Source organism: Neophocaena asiaeorientalis, unplaced genomic scaffold, assembly GCF_003031525.2.
Source record: "Neophocaena asiaeorientalis asiaeorientalis breed wild unplaced genomic scaffold, Neophocaena_asiaeorientalis_V1.1 scaffold177, whole genome shotgun sequence".
Lineage (NCBI taxonomy): Eukaryota > Metazoa > Chordata > Mammalia > Artiodactyla > Phocoenidae > Neophocaena > Neophocaena asiaeorientalis.
In genome coordinates, this window is record NW_020172779.1 from 15,272,901 (window position 1) to 15,288,109 (window position 15,209).

Below are 15,209 nucleotides of genomic sequence, written 5' to 3' on the forward strand. Positions count from 1 at the left end.
AATATAAATAAAATTGATTTTTTTATATCTTGTATCCTATGACATTGTCAAACTGACTTATTAATCCTAGAATTTTTGCATATTTCCAAATATTTTCTAGGGAGGAAACTAAGGAGACCTTATAGGTAAATGAAATGTAAGGAGATCAGGAGACTATTGAGAAGCTCCATCTTAAAGCCACAAATGGAGGGCTCACAGTAAGAGTGAGGGGGAACCATCCCTTTATAGGGGAGCAAAATTTGCCACCCCCAGATGTCTCTTCGGCAATGTGGGTTATTTTGAGCTGAAAACAATCAAGGCCCAAAAGACTCAGGAAGAAACTTTGAGCTTCCTCGTAACTGCCTAAGAGAATTTAGATACAGGGCTTGTTCCAGAACAGAGCTATCACTGGAGATCTCTGCAAAGAATATGGGCTGAGTGGGGTGGGGGAACTCAGCAGGGCCTGGAGATGAGAGTCCACTCTGGGTCTCATTGTCTCTGCTTGGCCCAGCAAGCATTTGTTTACCAAATATTTGCTTTTCCATCTCCGTGCCAATTGCTTTCCTCCCCTTTGAAGTTCCAGATCGCTACCCCTAATATCCTTGTTTGTCTGTAGCTGAAGATAGTATTTAAGGTGAGGATTTAGGCCATTTGGGCACATTATTCAGTTCTTGTGGGTCTCTCCCATGTGTACATGTTATTAAACTTTTGATTTTCCCCTGTTAATTTGTCTCATGTTGACTTAATTCTTGGACTAGCGAGAAGAACCTAGAAGAGTAAAGGAAAATGTCTTCTCTCCAACACCTTGAATGGGCCATTGTGTGGGATGCTTATAGAAAATCTAGACAAATGTGAGAAGATTGGACCAGGAAGATCAGCACAGAATACTCCAAGTAATTTCAGTGAGTTTCAAGGTGAGGCAGCCACCTTCATGCAGAGGTAGAAGTACAGATAGTACTTATACCCTGCAGAACATGCCTGAGAAATTTATCAAATGTTGACTCTAAAGTTAAGGCACACAGATAAGAAACCCATTGAAGGGAAGCCAGGCTGAACAAGACAGCATCCGTGTTTGCACGGCAGAATGCCTTGACTGTGACCGCAGAGGAAATGGCAGCAGACAAGATTGGGCTGAATAACTGATGCTCTGCCAGTCCCTGAGCTTCATGATTTTTATCTCTTCCAACTTGAGAGACCCAAAAGGACAAAACCTAGAGACATACATGAGACATAGATGTTAAATATATGTATTTTCCATAAGGAAAAGGGGAAAGAGAGAAACTCAAATCCAGCGAAGAATACCAGTCAAAATGAACCAGAGAAGAGAAGAGAGTGACTTAAGAAGCTATTTAAAGCGTTAGAAAATAGGCTGAGCTTTCCTGAAAGCAAAAGGAGAGCCACCATGGAAATTAAAATGTCAGCATCATATTCCTCTGTTGCAGAAAATAATACAGCAAAACACATACTGCTCAAGACCTGAAGAGTTGAAAGTGAGGAAGAGCAGTGATTCAGGAGCATCAGGCTTCTGGCTGCAAACAAAGAAGAACAAAGAGTGCTGCTCATCACCCAGTTCTACGAGGATTAAGTTGTCAGGCACTGCAGTCAGTGACTCACTATGCACCCTGTGAGGAACTCAGGATGAAGAACAGAATGAGGCACTCTGTGCTTTGGGAAAACAGGCCCCTCAGATAAGATAGTTAGATGTATATCTCAGGAAGCATTTTAATGAATCCAGATTCTTGCATCTTCCCATACATAGAAAAGCACTAAATTATTAACTCAAGGTATCTGTTCTTTGTGACTAGCAGTAGTCTTTTACCAAGATGTATGCCTGCCTACATGTATTCCCTAGGCAAAAAGCATTTAGAAGCTGGTTTCTCCCCTACATCTTCAGAACTACTAAAAGGCCATCTCCCAGGCTACAGTCCTCAGCAAGATTCCTGAATAAAAAAACCTCACAACTCTTACATTGGGCATTTTTCTTTCAGTTGACATGGTCCCACCAGTTCCATGGTGCCATGGACTTGAGAAGCTTCAATGAACTGAGAATGATTCTACAGCTGAAAAAAATGGTGATGAGGAGGAAACATTGCCAAGGCTAAGGTTTAAGAGGGTGGCAAAATTCCAGGACGGCAGTCAGCGTGGGACAAGGCTGTGAATGACTGCCCACCCAAGCTAGTGGATGAGGTATTGCCAGATAAACACCTGCCTTCAGTGCAGCACATTGAGCTTAAAGAGGAGATAGAAGTTGAGATTTTAAGTATGTTGACTGATGTCTGGTGCTCCCACCACTGGAAATTTCTCAGTTTTACAAGAAAAAGAACATTGAGTGCTTGTGTGCCAGGCCCTGCACTATGCATCTTATATTTATGCATTTAGTAATCACATCATCCTATGAGTTTGGGCACTAATAACATTACAACTTCATAGATGGAAAAATTGGGGCATGGAGAGATCAAGTAGCTTGATGGTCATGCCATTGGTACTCTTGGTAGGATCTCATTGAGGTGGGAGTAGGACTACTCTGATGGATGATCTTTTCCTCTCCAAGACTTAGCCATTTTGCTTTTAATGGTTAAGACTATTGGATTTATGGATGGAGGAGTATGTTAGAGAATTGTTAGAAGGTAAATGCCCTGCCTTGTTCTTGGTTTTCAGTCCATGAGAAGGGATTTTCCCCTAAGTGCTCTTGGCCTCTCATTCCACCGCTTACTTTTCCATGGATGTTGTTAGTTACCAGTTTGGCAGGTGACTTTCCCTTTTTTCTGATGTAAACATTGTGCTATAAATTTCCCTCTCAGTACTGCTTTAACTGTGTCCCACAAATTTTGATATGTTGTGTTTACATTTTCATTCACTTCAATATATTTTTAAATTTCCCTTGAGACTTCTTCTTTGACCCATGGATTATTTACAAGTCTGATGTTTAGTTGTTTGAAAATTTTGTTCAAAGAACTGTTGTCTTTCTGGCATTGATTTCTAGTTCATTTCCATTGTAGTCAGAGTATGACATCAAATCTTTCATATTTGTTGAGATTTGTTTTATGACCCAGGATATGATCTTAGTATATGCCCCAGGGGTGTTGCGAAGAATGTGTATTCTGCTCTCGTGGGGTGGAGTGTTCTGTGAATGTTGATTAGATCCTCTGGTTGATGGTGCTGTTGAGTTCTTCTGTGTCCTTGATACATTTCTGTCTAGTTGTTCAGGTTGGGTCATTTTTATTGTTCTGTCTTCAAGTTCATGAATTCTTTGGTCTGTTCCTTCTACTTTATTGTTTAACCCGTATATAAAGTTTTTTTATTTTGGTTATTTTATCTTTTAGCTCTAAAATTTCCATATGGTTCTTTTTTACGTCTTCTGTTTCTTTGTTCGTGACTATGCCTTTACTGAAACTGTCTATAGTTTCACTTGTTTTGAGTATGTTCATAATTGTTTGTTGAAGCATTTTTATGATGACTGCTTTAAAATTCTTTTAAAATAATTTTAATATCCGTATCATCTTGGTATTGGCATTTGCTGATTGTGATTTCTCATTCTAGTTGATATTTTCCTGATTCTTGGTAGGATGAGTGATTTTTGGTTAAAACCTGGACAGTTTGGGTGTGTGTTAAGAAAATCTAGATCTTATTAAATCTTCTGTTTTAGTAGAACTCTTGACATCACTGAGGTGGGAGAAAAGGGACACCACCTCATTGCTTTTCATAAAGATAGATGTCCAAATTCTTGCTCCATCTCCATTGCCCCCTGACAGATATCAGTTGGTTGGGTGTGGGAGTTTAGGCTCCCCTGTCGGTCAATGCTGATGCAACCCTAGCTGGGAGGTTTGGCATCCTTACTGTTGCTGGCTGGGAGTGGGTGGAAGTTCAGACTGCCCACGTGGTCTCTACTGACCCCACAGAGAGAGGGGGCTCATTCCAGCCCAAATGGGGTAAAAATTCTGGCTTCTCACATGGCCTTTCAGTCACCACCCTGGTGGGGGCTTGGAGAGCCTCCTTAACTTGGCAAGGGTGGAATTCCCAAGTCTCCCCCACTGGCTTTTGCTGGCATGGGTTGGGGTGGAGCCACGGTGTTTTCCTGTGGGGGTTGCTGGAATAGAGCAATTATTGTCTAAAAGTTTTCTGTCTTGCCAGGCTCCCCTTTCCTGGACCTTTGGCTCGAAAAGCTTTTCTCGGGGCTTTTTTGGGGGTCTGTGCTTATTGGCATTTCTGGTTCCTGTCTTCTCTAACACCCAGTCTGAGATACATGAGGCAAAATAACATTCAGGGAACTTGCTACCATATTGTTCCTCTGGTCCTGAGGTTGCTTTATGGCTGTCTTCTTCTTTCCATCTTTTAGTGTCTTCTTCTGTTTGTGTTACATATAATATCCAGGGGTTTAGATGTACTTAGCAGGAGCAGTAGGGAAAAAATGTGTCTATTCCATCTTCTGGAAGCAGAAGTCTAGTTCCAGGAATTTTGATTATTGCTCTGGCAACCAAGGAGAAAGAGGAATGTGGCTTTGAGTCACTGGTTATGTGGGAGATGAGAGTAGCTGTCCAAGGCAGTGGCAGGGGACCCAGCAACATGGCAGCAAGTGGAGTTCTAGGAGAGATGGCTGGTAAGCAGTTCTCTGTGGTGGGTCAGAAAGAGTGGCATCTGATGTTTGTTTTGAAGCAGTTTCCTCCTCTGGATTCCAGTTATTCTCCATTTCCCCCAAATCCCCAGTAGGTGCTTATTATACCTAGCACCCTAGTCTTCAAGAATGAAGGAGATGAATGAGAAGACTAAGTGATTGTATTAGGATCGAGGAGGGAGGGAGAGGTGACAGGACCAGTGGTGAAGAGCCTGCCAGAGTGGTGGAGGCCTGAGCCAGGAGCAGACTGGGGGAGACCAGACTAGGGCACTGCCACTCAGAGTTACCACAAAAGCTTGTACGTCCTCCCAGCTCAGGGGGAATCAGGTGAGAGCAGTGACAAGGAGCTGAGTCATCATGAGAAAGGGGTTTTCATGGTGAGGAGGCAGCGTCTTGGTGTGGTTCTCTCCATGCTTACCGCTCCATCGCTTGGGTGGAGAGAAGCACCTCTCCTTCCAGGTATGCGTCATGCTGACTCTGAAGGAAGCCCATGTGGCTCTGGCCCACTGGCTGCACGCTTTCACCCTCATTGACTCCACTCTGTTACTTGCCAGAGGCCAGACCAGCGAGAATGACTCAGCACACAGGCTGACCTGTGCAAGGTCCGTGCATGCGTGTTGGGAGTAGTAGGAAGTATGGTGAGTGGGGTTTCTGGTAGACCTCTGACCGTGATTTCAATGTTTTAGAAAACTCGTCTGCTTTAGAACACCTGGACCTGCAGAGATGGCAGGGGCTGCAGAAGGCTATGCTTATTATATTGTTATAAGGTCTCCATAGCATGTGTAGACCTACCCCATGTAATGGGGGTAGCAAGGGGCCACACGGGGGGAGTTCTAATTTTCCAGTAAATGCCAACACATCTTCTCAAATCACCTTTGCCTGAAATCTAAGTCTCGTTGTTAGTTATCTCCCTGACCCCACGGCCAAGTGCTCTTCAAGACCTGCCCACGCTTCCTTCTGAGCACCTGTGGAGGGCGCCTCCATCCCCTACCCCTTCCGGTGGAGAAGCGAATGGAGTAAACACACTGATGTGCGGGCTTCCTGTGGAAGACACAGTTCCTGCTCTTTTTTGGTTGGCGACATCCGAAGTCCTGGGACAGAAGGGAAAGGAGGATAAATATGAATATGAACGTGTGTGTGCGCGTGTCTGGCTTCTCTCACTAAAATTCGTACAGTCTGTATTAATGGTTCTGACTGTTTTGTCCTCTGCCATCTCCTCATTGCCTAGAATACTGTCTGCTACACTTTTGGGCTCTAAAGAAACATTGTTGGAAGGAAAGAAGGAAGGGAGGGAGGGAGAGAGGAAGGAAGGAGGAAGGGAGGCGGGGTTGCCTTTCCTTCATGGTGGGCCTGAGCCCGTTGCCCAGAAAGCCGCAGAGCTTTGGCCTTTACCCCTGAAGATGAATTTTGAAGCCATGCCCCCCAGTTCTCCTCCCCGACAGCTGCACGAGATTCTCATCACCCACTGGCCACATGAGTGTCCTCAGAGGGAGCAGACGCAGGTGGAGGACCTCCTCGTGGCCAGCAGAGAAAACAGGGCGGCGCTGCTTCACTGAGCGCCGGTGGCGGGTGGGCTGGGGCTGCCCCCGTCAGCTCTATAAAGGCTCCCTGGCCAGAGCCCAAGGAGGCAGCGGCTTCTACCTCTTCGTCCCTGGAAGGGCCCAGGAAAATGGCCCTGGCCCTGGCGGTCTTCAGTCTGCTGGGCTCAGCCTGCTTGGTGTCAGCCAACAGCTTTGGTGAGTTCCGAGCCTGAGGCCATGGAGCATTGGGTCAGGAGGGAGCTCTCAGGCCAGCCCCTTGTTAGCCAGGATTTGCCCCAGGGCCTTGGAACCTCTGTGATCTCATTTAATCCTCACAGTGTCCCGAGCTCAGTTACTTGCTCTTCCCTTTTCAGATGAAGAGACAGAGGGTCTTGAGAGGGAAACTGGATGGTCTGAGGTCACGGAGTCAGTGATTTGTGGAGAGGAGATGGGAAACCAGATATTCTTCATCGGATTCTAGCTCTCCCCCACCACACCCTGTTGGCAAATTTTGGCATTGCCGTTGTTCTTTTTATTCTCTTAGCGATCTCAAGTACTAGGTTATCCGTGTGGGGTATTTGAGAAATAGCAGGTAGTGAAAAACACAAATCTACTTGTGGCATGAAATAGACCTAACTTCTAGCTGTGGCTCAGCCACTTATCCTGTGACTTCGGATAAGTCTCAGCTTGCTTCCTCGCTGGGAAAGTAAGCAGTTGTGACTGTGATTTCTGCATAAGCTCCTGCATGTTACACGCATTCTCCATGGAAAATAAGACACATGGGAGTTATTTTGTATTCCCATGCGGGACCAGGAAGGTGCTCTGTCCGCAGGGAGTGCCTTGGTAAATTCAAGAGCACCTCTATGGTGTTCTGACCTGACCCAGCTGCTCGCTGGGGGAACGTGCAATCCAAGCGTTCACTTTGAATCCTTCTCCTGCCAGCTGTTTGATCTTGAACAGACGACATTCCCTGCCCAAGTCTTAGGGCCACATGGGTAAGGTGGAGATAATGCCTCCCAGGGGATTACGGGAGCTAATGTCATACTTGGAAAAAGTGTGAGTAGCTGCAAAATTGCAAGTTAGAACATACTTGATGATGGTGCTAGAAATAAAACCCGGAAGAGCATCTGTGCCTTTAGGGAGCCCGTCTCTCTTACTGGAATCCAGACCAGCAACTCCTCTCTGATGAGTCACTTCCTTTGTGCAGAGTACCAGGTGGACGCCCAGCCTCTCCGTCCGTGTGAGCAGCAGAGGGAGGCGGCCTTTCTGAAGGGAGCAGACTACGTTCCCCAGTGCGCTGAGGATGGCAGCTTCCAGTAAGGCCTACTCCAGCCATGTGGACTCAGGGGCCTTGGAGGCCTTAAAGCACATCTCATTCCTGTCCCCTGTCCACCCTTCCCACCCTCCCTTTACTCTCCTCCTTGAACATGAGATGTGGCTACTGTCACCTGGAGGGTGCCTGCCACTCAGATCCTCAGACTAATCAACACTGAGTCATCTGACCCAGAGCGCCCCAACCCGTGCTCCATTCCAGCCAGAACCAAGGATGTCCCCTCCTTTCCTGCCAAAGCTTTTACCCTAATTACTTTAATAAGGGGCGCAGGGGTGGGGAGATCAAATGATCGATGCTTTGGTGCCTCTTCTCCTCCCTGCATCCTCTTGATGAGTCAGAGGTGGAGGGAAGCAGGGACCTCCGAACTCTCAGGTCAGTGGCTGCCTCCAAGCTGTGCTGAGTTCGGCTCTCTGGGCTGCATGACGCTGTCTCCCCACTGGGCTCCTCTCTGAAAGGGGTTTTTGGCTGCCCTCGCAAGAACTTGGAGCCCGGGACTCTCTCCCGGCAGAGTGGGGTGATGACACACAGGAACCCTTTGCATGTGTTTCACTTTCCCCACGCTGTTCCAGCCACGTTTGAACAAGGGGAACTCCGTCTCTAGGGCTGTGTTCTGGGAAACATCCCTGAGACATCCGTCACCCCCCACCCCAGCTCCATTTTATTCACAAGCTTGCTTTGTGTGCCCAACGAAGCTCGTACCTACTCCCGAGAGCGAAGGCCAGTGCAAAGGCCAGTCCCCGCTTGGGGCTCTGGGACTTCTGGAGCAGAGGCGTTACGAGGATGGTTCACCTTTGCCGCCTCGTTTCATCAGTAGCTAGCTGTTCCCGTGCCTCTTTCCTGGCCACGTGCAGGTTCAAGCCAGCCCTGCTCCCCCTCAGAAGGTTTTGCATACGAAGTTCTCTTTACCTGGAACACCTTTTACCTTCTTAGGCCCCTGGTATAACACGTGTCCGCCCCTCCACCTCAGTTTAGCCATCACTTCCCCTTGGAGACCCATGGAGCGCTTCCTGAGTAACCATAACCCAGGCCACTGTCTGCCCACTCCTGGTCCATGTAAGGGGCACCTTTACCCCCTGTAGCCTCCATGGGACAGGAGCGTGGACACCAGGGTGGCCTTTGCTACAGGGCTGGCAGACTGGCCTGGTGGAGAATGAATGTGCGGGGCTGTCACAGGTGTCAGCGCTTTCCCTTTCTCTAGTCACCTGCCCTACTCCACGCCAATCTCTTCTCAGTTTAAATGAAATTAAAGCTTGGAGGGATGGAAAGGAAGAAGAAAGGTACCTACCTGACTGTGTCTCCTGCCCCCAGGACTGTCCAGTGCGGGAAGGATGGAGGCTCCTGCTGGTGTGTGGACGCCGACGGCAGGGAAGTGCCCGGCAGCCGGCAGCCTGGGCGGCCTGCATCCTGTAAGTTGGCAGGGGGGACCCGCTGGGGACAACTCACATCCTGGGTAGAGCACTAGGCTTGGGTGTGTCAAGGGTGAGTCTCCCCATGGGCTGCTGGATCTTCCCTTTTGAATTCGACCCGATCTCCTACAGGACTGCTGTGAAAATCAACTTGACAAGTCATTTGTTTAGCTAATCGCCTCTGAATTCCCCCATGTGCCAGGCTCGGTGCCTGGTGCTAAGAAGGAAGCAACAGGGAGCAGACATCAAAGGTCTCTGAAACCAGAAAGCAGCCACATGCACAGGAAGTGTTCTTTCACCTGGGGTGTTTCTAAAATTTGAGACCGAGAAAACTTTCCTGTTAAAATCGTTGTTACGATGAGCAGTCAAAGAAAGCCCAGTCCCCATTTAAATCATATCACAGTTCAGCCTGAAACAAAGGTCAGTTTACACTGGTCATCTTAAAATTGTGAAACTGAGCTTGGAGCCACGTATCCTTTAATGGAGCAAAGCTCTGTTTTGGGCACTGGTTTTGGGGACCAGCCTGCCGCTGGTTCCCATGCTCTCACTGAGTTCTTGTTCCTTGTCTGTAACAAGGATATAGTATCTGCTATAGGATCAACTGTGATGGTTGAGAGGATTTAAAATGCACATAAGACACCCGGCCCACAGTAGGCATTCAATAGGGTCGGTAATCACTAACGTCACTAGTCCTCATGCACCTGAAGAAGGCAGTTGTATTTTAATTCCGTAGATAACGTGAGTGGGGCACAGAGAGGTGACAGACTTCCTCAAGGTTACACAGCAGGTGTGCGGGGAAAGTTGAATTCAGACAAGCTGTCAACAGCCAGCCTGCACTCCATTCACACTGCACCTCTGCAGCGGCAGGGCTGCGGGGTGTCCCGGGGACCCATGGGACATGATGAAATCTGCCCTTCCAAGCTCGGTCCGCAGGATGTCAGGAGAAATCCTGGGATACAGAGTTGGGCAGTTGGAACGCTGGTCCTGAGGCTGTTGCCAGCTCATCGAGCACCCATGGGCTGTGGGAAGGACCGCCCTGCCTTCCCGCCTCTGGGGAGAGAGAAGGGTCGTCCTGGGTTACGACCCCTACGTCGTCCCTGCTGTCCTGCTCTGACGCCACTCTTTGTTGCCACAGGTCTGTCGTTCTGCCAGCTGCAGAAGCAGCAGATCTTACTGAGCAGCTACATCAACAGCACAGCCACATCCTACCTCCCTCAGTGTCAGGATTCGGGGGATTACGAGCCCGTGCAGTGCGACCTGCGACGGGAGCAGTGCTGGTGTGTGGACACCGAAGGGATGGAGGTGTACGGGACCCGCCAGCGAGGAAGGCCGACACGATGTAAGTCCCAGCGGCACCAGCACCCCATGAGGAGGCGGAGGCTGTGGGCGGCCTCCCATATCGGAACCAAAACGGGGTCAGGGCTCCCCGAGAAAAGGCAGAGGACCTGGCCCTCGACACAGAGAAGGAAGGGATTTTAGGAAGGTTTTATTCCTTCTGATAGTTCCATATGGTGGACAGCAACATTCACGGGCTGATCATTAGAAGAGTAAGTAGGATTTCAAGGAGCATCTCCTGTCCCAGGCCTTAGTCCCTGTTTGGGATGCTGTCACGAGTGTAGTATGAACCCATGCACCTACACTGCAGAAGCGTACACACCTCCTTGTATGGGAGAATTAAAAATTGTTTTCTTGGAAATGTTTAGGTCCAGGGAGCTGTGAGATAAGAAACCGCCGTCTCCTCCATGGGGTGGGGGACAAGTCCCCGCCCCAGTGTTCTCCAGACGGAGGCTTCATGTCTGTGCAGTGCAAGTTCGTCAACACCACGGACATGATGGTCTTCGACCTGGTCCACAGCTACAACAGGTAAGGGCTGCTGGGCCCCTGAGCGTGCTCATCACGGACCATCCCTTCCCATCTCCTGCCAAAGCTCCCGCTCGCTTTGGGGCTGTATGCTGGGATGCGCACGTGCTCACGCGCGCGTGTGTGTGTGTGTGTGTGTGTGTGAGACACGCAGCCCGTGGGAACGGACAGAGGCCTCACGCTCCTTTGCTGTGACGGACGTCTGAAGGGCTACAGCATTCCCCACAGAGCGGGCTGGCGATAACCATTCAGATTAAAAATAGGCGAACCTTCTGGCCCGGCCAGCCCATGGAGATGAAAACACCACAATGTGAAGATGTATGTTCTGGGATGTCTACTGCATCGTTGTTTATTGTAGCCAAAAACTGGGAACAAAGTGGCTGACAACCCAAGGTGGATGGCTGGATAAATGTGTACCTGCCATAAATATTTCTGCAGCCCTTTAAAAAAATGCAAATCAACTATTCCAGTTGATTCGGAGAGGATTCTGCAGCCCATTAAGATAATATGATACACAAGGTGCAGATAGTGTAAGAGGATTTAATTTTTAGAAAACAAACATCAGACAGGTCCCTTCATGTGCATATATGATTCTATATTATGTTCATATTATGTGATCGTGCTTGTGTCCATATAGGATTAGGTGAGTGCAGAGAAAAACATGAATGAGCACATACTGTGTGGTTATCACAGCCGCCTTGAGGGCCAGGTTGCTGTGGAGCAGGGAACCAGCAGAAAAGGAAAAATGATGGCTCCGTAAAAAACGTGGACCGTTTTTATAAATTGCATGTATGTTTGCACTTATCAAGGAGTTTAAAGGTTTAAATAACAAATATGAAAAGGGAGATGCATCATAGATCTTGGCCCAAATAACTGGATAGCTTCTGGTTATTCAAGATGGCTACTCTATTACTGTAAAGGGCTCGCACAGACTTCAGATATAATTGAAACATTCTGAGTGAAAATAAATAAGAATATTAGTCTGTGAATACTGATAGGAATTCTCTTGGAGAACCTGAGCCTTTATGTGGCTGTCTTTCAAAACAACAAGTTTCTTTCCCTATGAGAGAGAGGGATGTGCCAGGAGGGGTCACAGATAAAAGCCTGTGACCAAGAACTGTCCCAGAGATAAGTCTCTTTGAGCTGCATAGTGTTTTAAAAACTGGGGGATTTTAAGTAGAATCCTGTGAAATTTCTGTTTGTGTAGGTAAAAATAGTTGAACATCAGCAATTTTATATGTTCTACATGATACACAAAATTCTGAATTCCTGATTCTGAAGAACAAGGGTGAGGGCTACATGCATTGTCGCATGGCACCAAGAAGCTGATTCTCTTTGGACTGAGCGCCCCCCCCCGTGCCTCCCACCCTCCCGCCGCTGCTCTGGGTCTCTCCGTGTCCTGCTGCCAAATACCTCTGCTCCATCTGTTTGCACTACCCACCTGGCCCCATAGCATTTGCCCTGTGACCCTCATTCTGACTCTGTCACTGCTGGCAAAGTGACCTGGTCACTTACTTCTCTGAGCCTCAGTGTCCCCATCTGTAAAGACAACACCGGCTCATTAGGTCACGGTGAAGATATGCTGAGCCCTTGTCTGTAAAACCACTGCAAAAATTGTAAATTATTATGCATCTGTAAGGAAGATCACCAGCTTCAGCAAATGTAGGTTACATTCAGCAAATGTAGGTTACATTCCCCTCCCCGCCCCACAAGGCCTGCCCGCGTGCACATAGGAATCTGCAAACAGCCTGATTTACTGATGCTCACTGATACAAACCAGCGTGTGCTCAGTTCAAGTTCAACTGGATGTTCACTATATACAGGGAATTTGAGATCCTTTCATTTACTTCAATATTTACAAAAATAATTGGAACTGATGGTCTCTGGCACACAATGGGGAATCTGAAGCACAGAAGTTCAGGACCCTAGCCTAGGAATCACAGTTGGTGGGTCCCAGAGCTGTCTGTCTCCTTTTACCATCCCACAAAACCTCAGGTCATCTCTGTTCCCCACAGCATAGAGCACAGAGCCTTGCATGCAGTAGGCCTACAGTCATCAGAGAACTTCTTGCAGGTGCCAGCTTGAGGCACAATTCATAGCTGCTTCCACCAGAGGGCAGTCGAGTTAAAGGCAAACATTCAGGACTAAGCATCCATTGTTAAGGAACAAAAAAAGTTTACCCTTGAAATGGGAGCCTTTCTTTTATGTAAGCAAGCATGTCTCTGAGCGAATTCTGATTTAAGAAGGTCATGGGAAGGGTCAGGTGGCTGGTTACTGGAAGCCCAGCCATATTCAGGAATTTTCTGATAAGCAGACCTGGGCAGTGCCAGCCCCAGTGACTCCACTGGGGCAAAGTGTCAGGAGCCACGGAGGCTACGTGGAGAGTCTAGATATACACCTAGGGTCGCCAGTTGAAAAAACACCGGATGGCCAGTGATATTTGAATTTCACATAAACAAGGAGTAATTTTTAGTTTCAGTACGTCCCCAATACTGCATCAAGAATTTTAAGCCTGAGTGGGAGTTGGGTATATCTTATTGACCATCAGACTTGGATTTTGAAAAGAATGGACTGGGGTCAGGGAAGAGCAGAATGGGTGCCTGGGGGTGACCCTACAAGTTCGGAGGCTACTGTACTAGTCCAGGTGAGAGGTGCTGTCAACTTGGACCAGAGCAGGTGATGGAGAGGACCATGGTGAGATGGAGTGGGATTGGACAAATATTGACTTGGTAGACTCCATGGAACTTGGTGAAGGAACATATATGGGAGGTGAGGGAGAGAAAAAGTTAAGGAGGACTCCAAGGTCTGGTTTCTGGATGGATGGTACAGGAAGAGTCTGGAAAGGAAAAGTCACAAATTTGCTTTTGGCATATTGAATCTGAGGCGATTTCTATGGGAAATTCACGTGGAGAAGTGGCGTAAGGCAGTTGACCTGTTTCCATGGGGCCACAGGGAGACTGGAAGCCTCATTTGCCAACCTGTTTGTTGTGGGTTCTTGATGTGCTGGGTGATGATTTACACTTGAACTTGGCCACAGCATTTGCCCATCTAAGGCAGATCCTTTTGCCTCTTGAAAAAGGCAGCTGTTAACTACACCGGTTTGGCCGGTGACCAAAAGAACATGTCATGATGGAGTGACGTGATGGAGTGAGCTTTGCTAGTCCTTCTGGCCCCTCCCCCACCTTTCACATTGCCCTTACCTAACCACTAACTAGGGAAGCGTATTCTGGCTAAGCAGATTGTAGTAAAGGGCTTAAGAGCCGATGCCATTATCAAGGCTTTAGTGACCCGAATTAAATTCAGTTGGTTTCTTTATCAGTTCTCATCCTTAGTGACTGAGCTCGTTCAAACTTCTTCAAATGCCTTGGCAACCCATGCGATACAGGTGATCCAGGGGGAAGGAGCAGATGCGTCATAACATGTGGTAAAGGGGCCTCGTTACCTGAACGTGTGAGCGACTGTGTGTGGAGACATCCTCGTGGACTCATCACCTGTTACCCTCACAGGACCCTCTGCAGTGTCTGCAGTGCCCCAGGCACTGTGGGAGTCACAGCGCTTGACTTTGAGGAGGGCTCTGCTAGTCTTCATCAATGGCGAGATGTCTGGAGGGGCTGTCCGGGAGAGGGTTGGAGCATCTGACTGAGTAGGGGGTGTTGGCTCCCTGGGTCCAGGGGCACGAATCCTACCCTGCAGGTGAGCAGGACCGGACGCCTGGCAGGGCCTGACATTTTGTATCGCACGGAGCCTCATTTGTGATTTCTCTAACTCTGTGTTGGCCACAATCTGAACATAAAAGCAGAAACGCCATCATTTTCCCCTCCACTACAGTTTTCCTTCTTGAGGACTCTTTTATTCTCATCCTGATAAAATCCAAAGAAAGGGAAGCATCCTTTTCCATTAGTTGAAGGTTGAGATGGGTCTCTGGGTTGAATTGGTGGAATGTGGGACTGGAGTGATTTAAACTTCCCGTGCCTCATGCTGGAATGGGCTTCGGAACCTCGGGCCAGCTGAGTGACCCATCACTGTCTATTAGATGCCAGGAAAAGCTCAGTGTCCAGCCTAGAAAGAAGAGTGTCAAAACAGAGGACTGCCTCGCAGGATATGGGGCACACTGCATAACACCATTAGCAGAGATCACGTGGTGGTGAAGCCCTGGATTTGAACCCCCGTTCCCACCACTGGTTCAAGACCCATGGCCAATACACCTCACTTTTTTAACCTCTAAAATGGGCATGAAAAAAATACCACCTGCCTTTTAGGAGGGTTGAATGAGTTAAATGAGTCAACATATATTAAACATTTTGCAGGTTGTCTTCTACAAATTAGTGTTCAATAAATGGAAGTGATTATGCTACTATTATTAGCACTTTTGTAATTGAATTGTCCCATGTTCCAATGAATGAACTTCTGTCATATACCTCCTGTCAGTGGGAGCAACTGGGCCAAGTGAGTTTTTAGTTTCTTTTATTCAACTCACTTAGTGTAACATTCTTTTTAAT

General features: G+C 47.9%; 1 protein-coding gene across 1 annotated transcript in view; it reads left to right on the forward strand.

The window, feature by feature from the left end:
- The first annotated feature begins 7,149 nt into the window (after positions 1-7,149).
- The window catches only part of TG (thyroglobulin), a 239,456-nt gene continuing 231,396 nt past the window's right edge, over positions 7,150-15,209 (forward strand). Inside the window, exons 1-4 of the mRNA XM_024741005.1 lie at positions 7,150-7,427; positions 8,753-8,850; positions 9,986-10,189; positions 10,554-10,713. Coding sequence (XP_024596773.1) covers positions 7,297-7,427; positions 8,753-8,850; positions 9,986-10,189; positions 10,554-10,713 — 593 coding nt within the window. The 5' untranslated portion in view covers positions 7,150-7,296. The remainder of the gene's footprint in view (positions 7,428-8,752; positions 8,851-9,985; positions 10,190-10,553; positions 10,714-15,209) is intronic.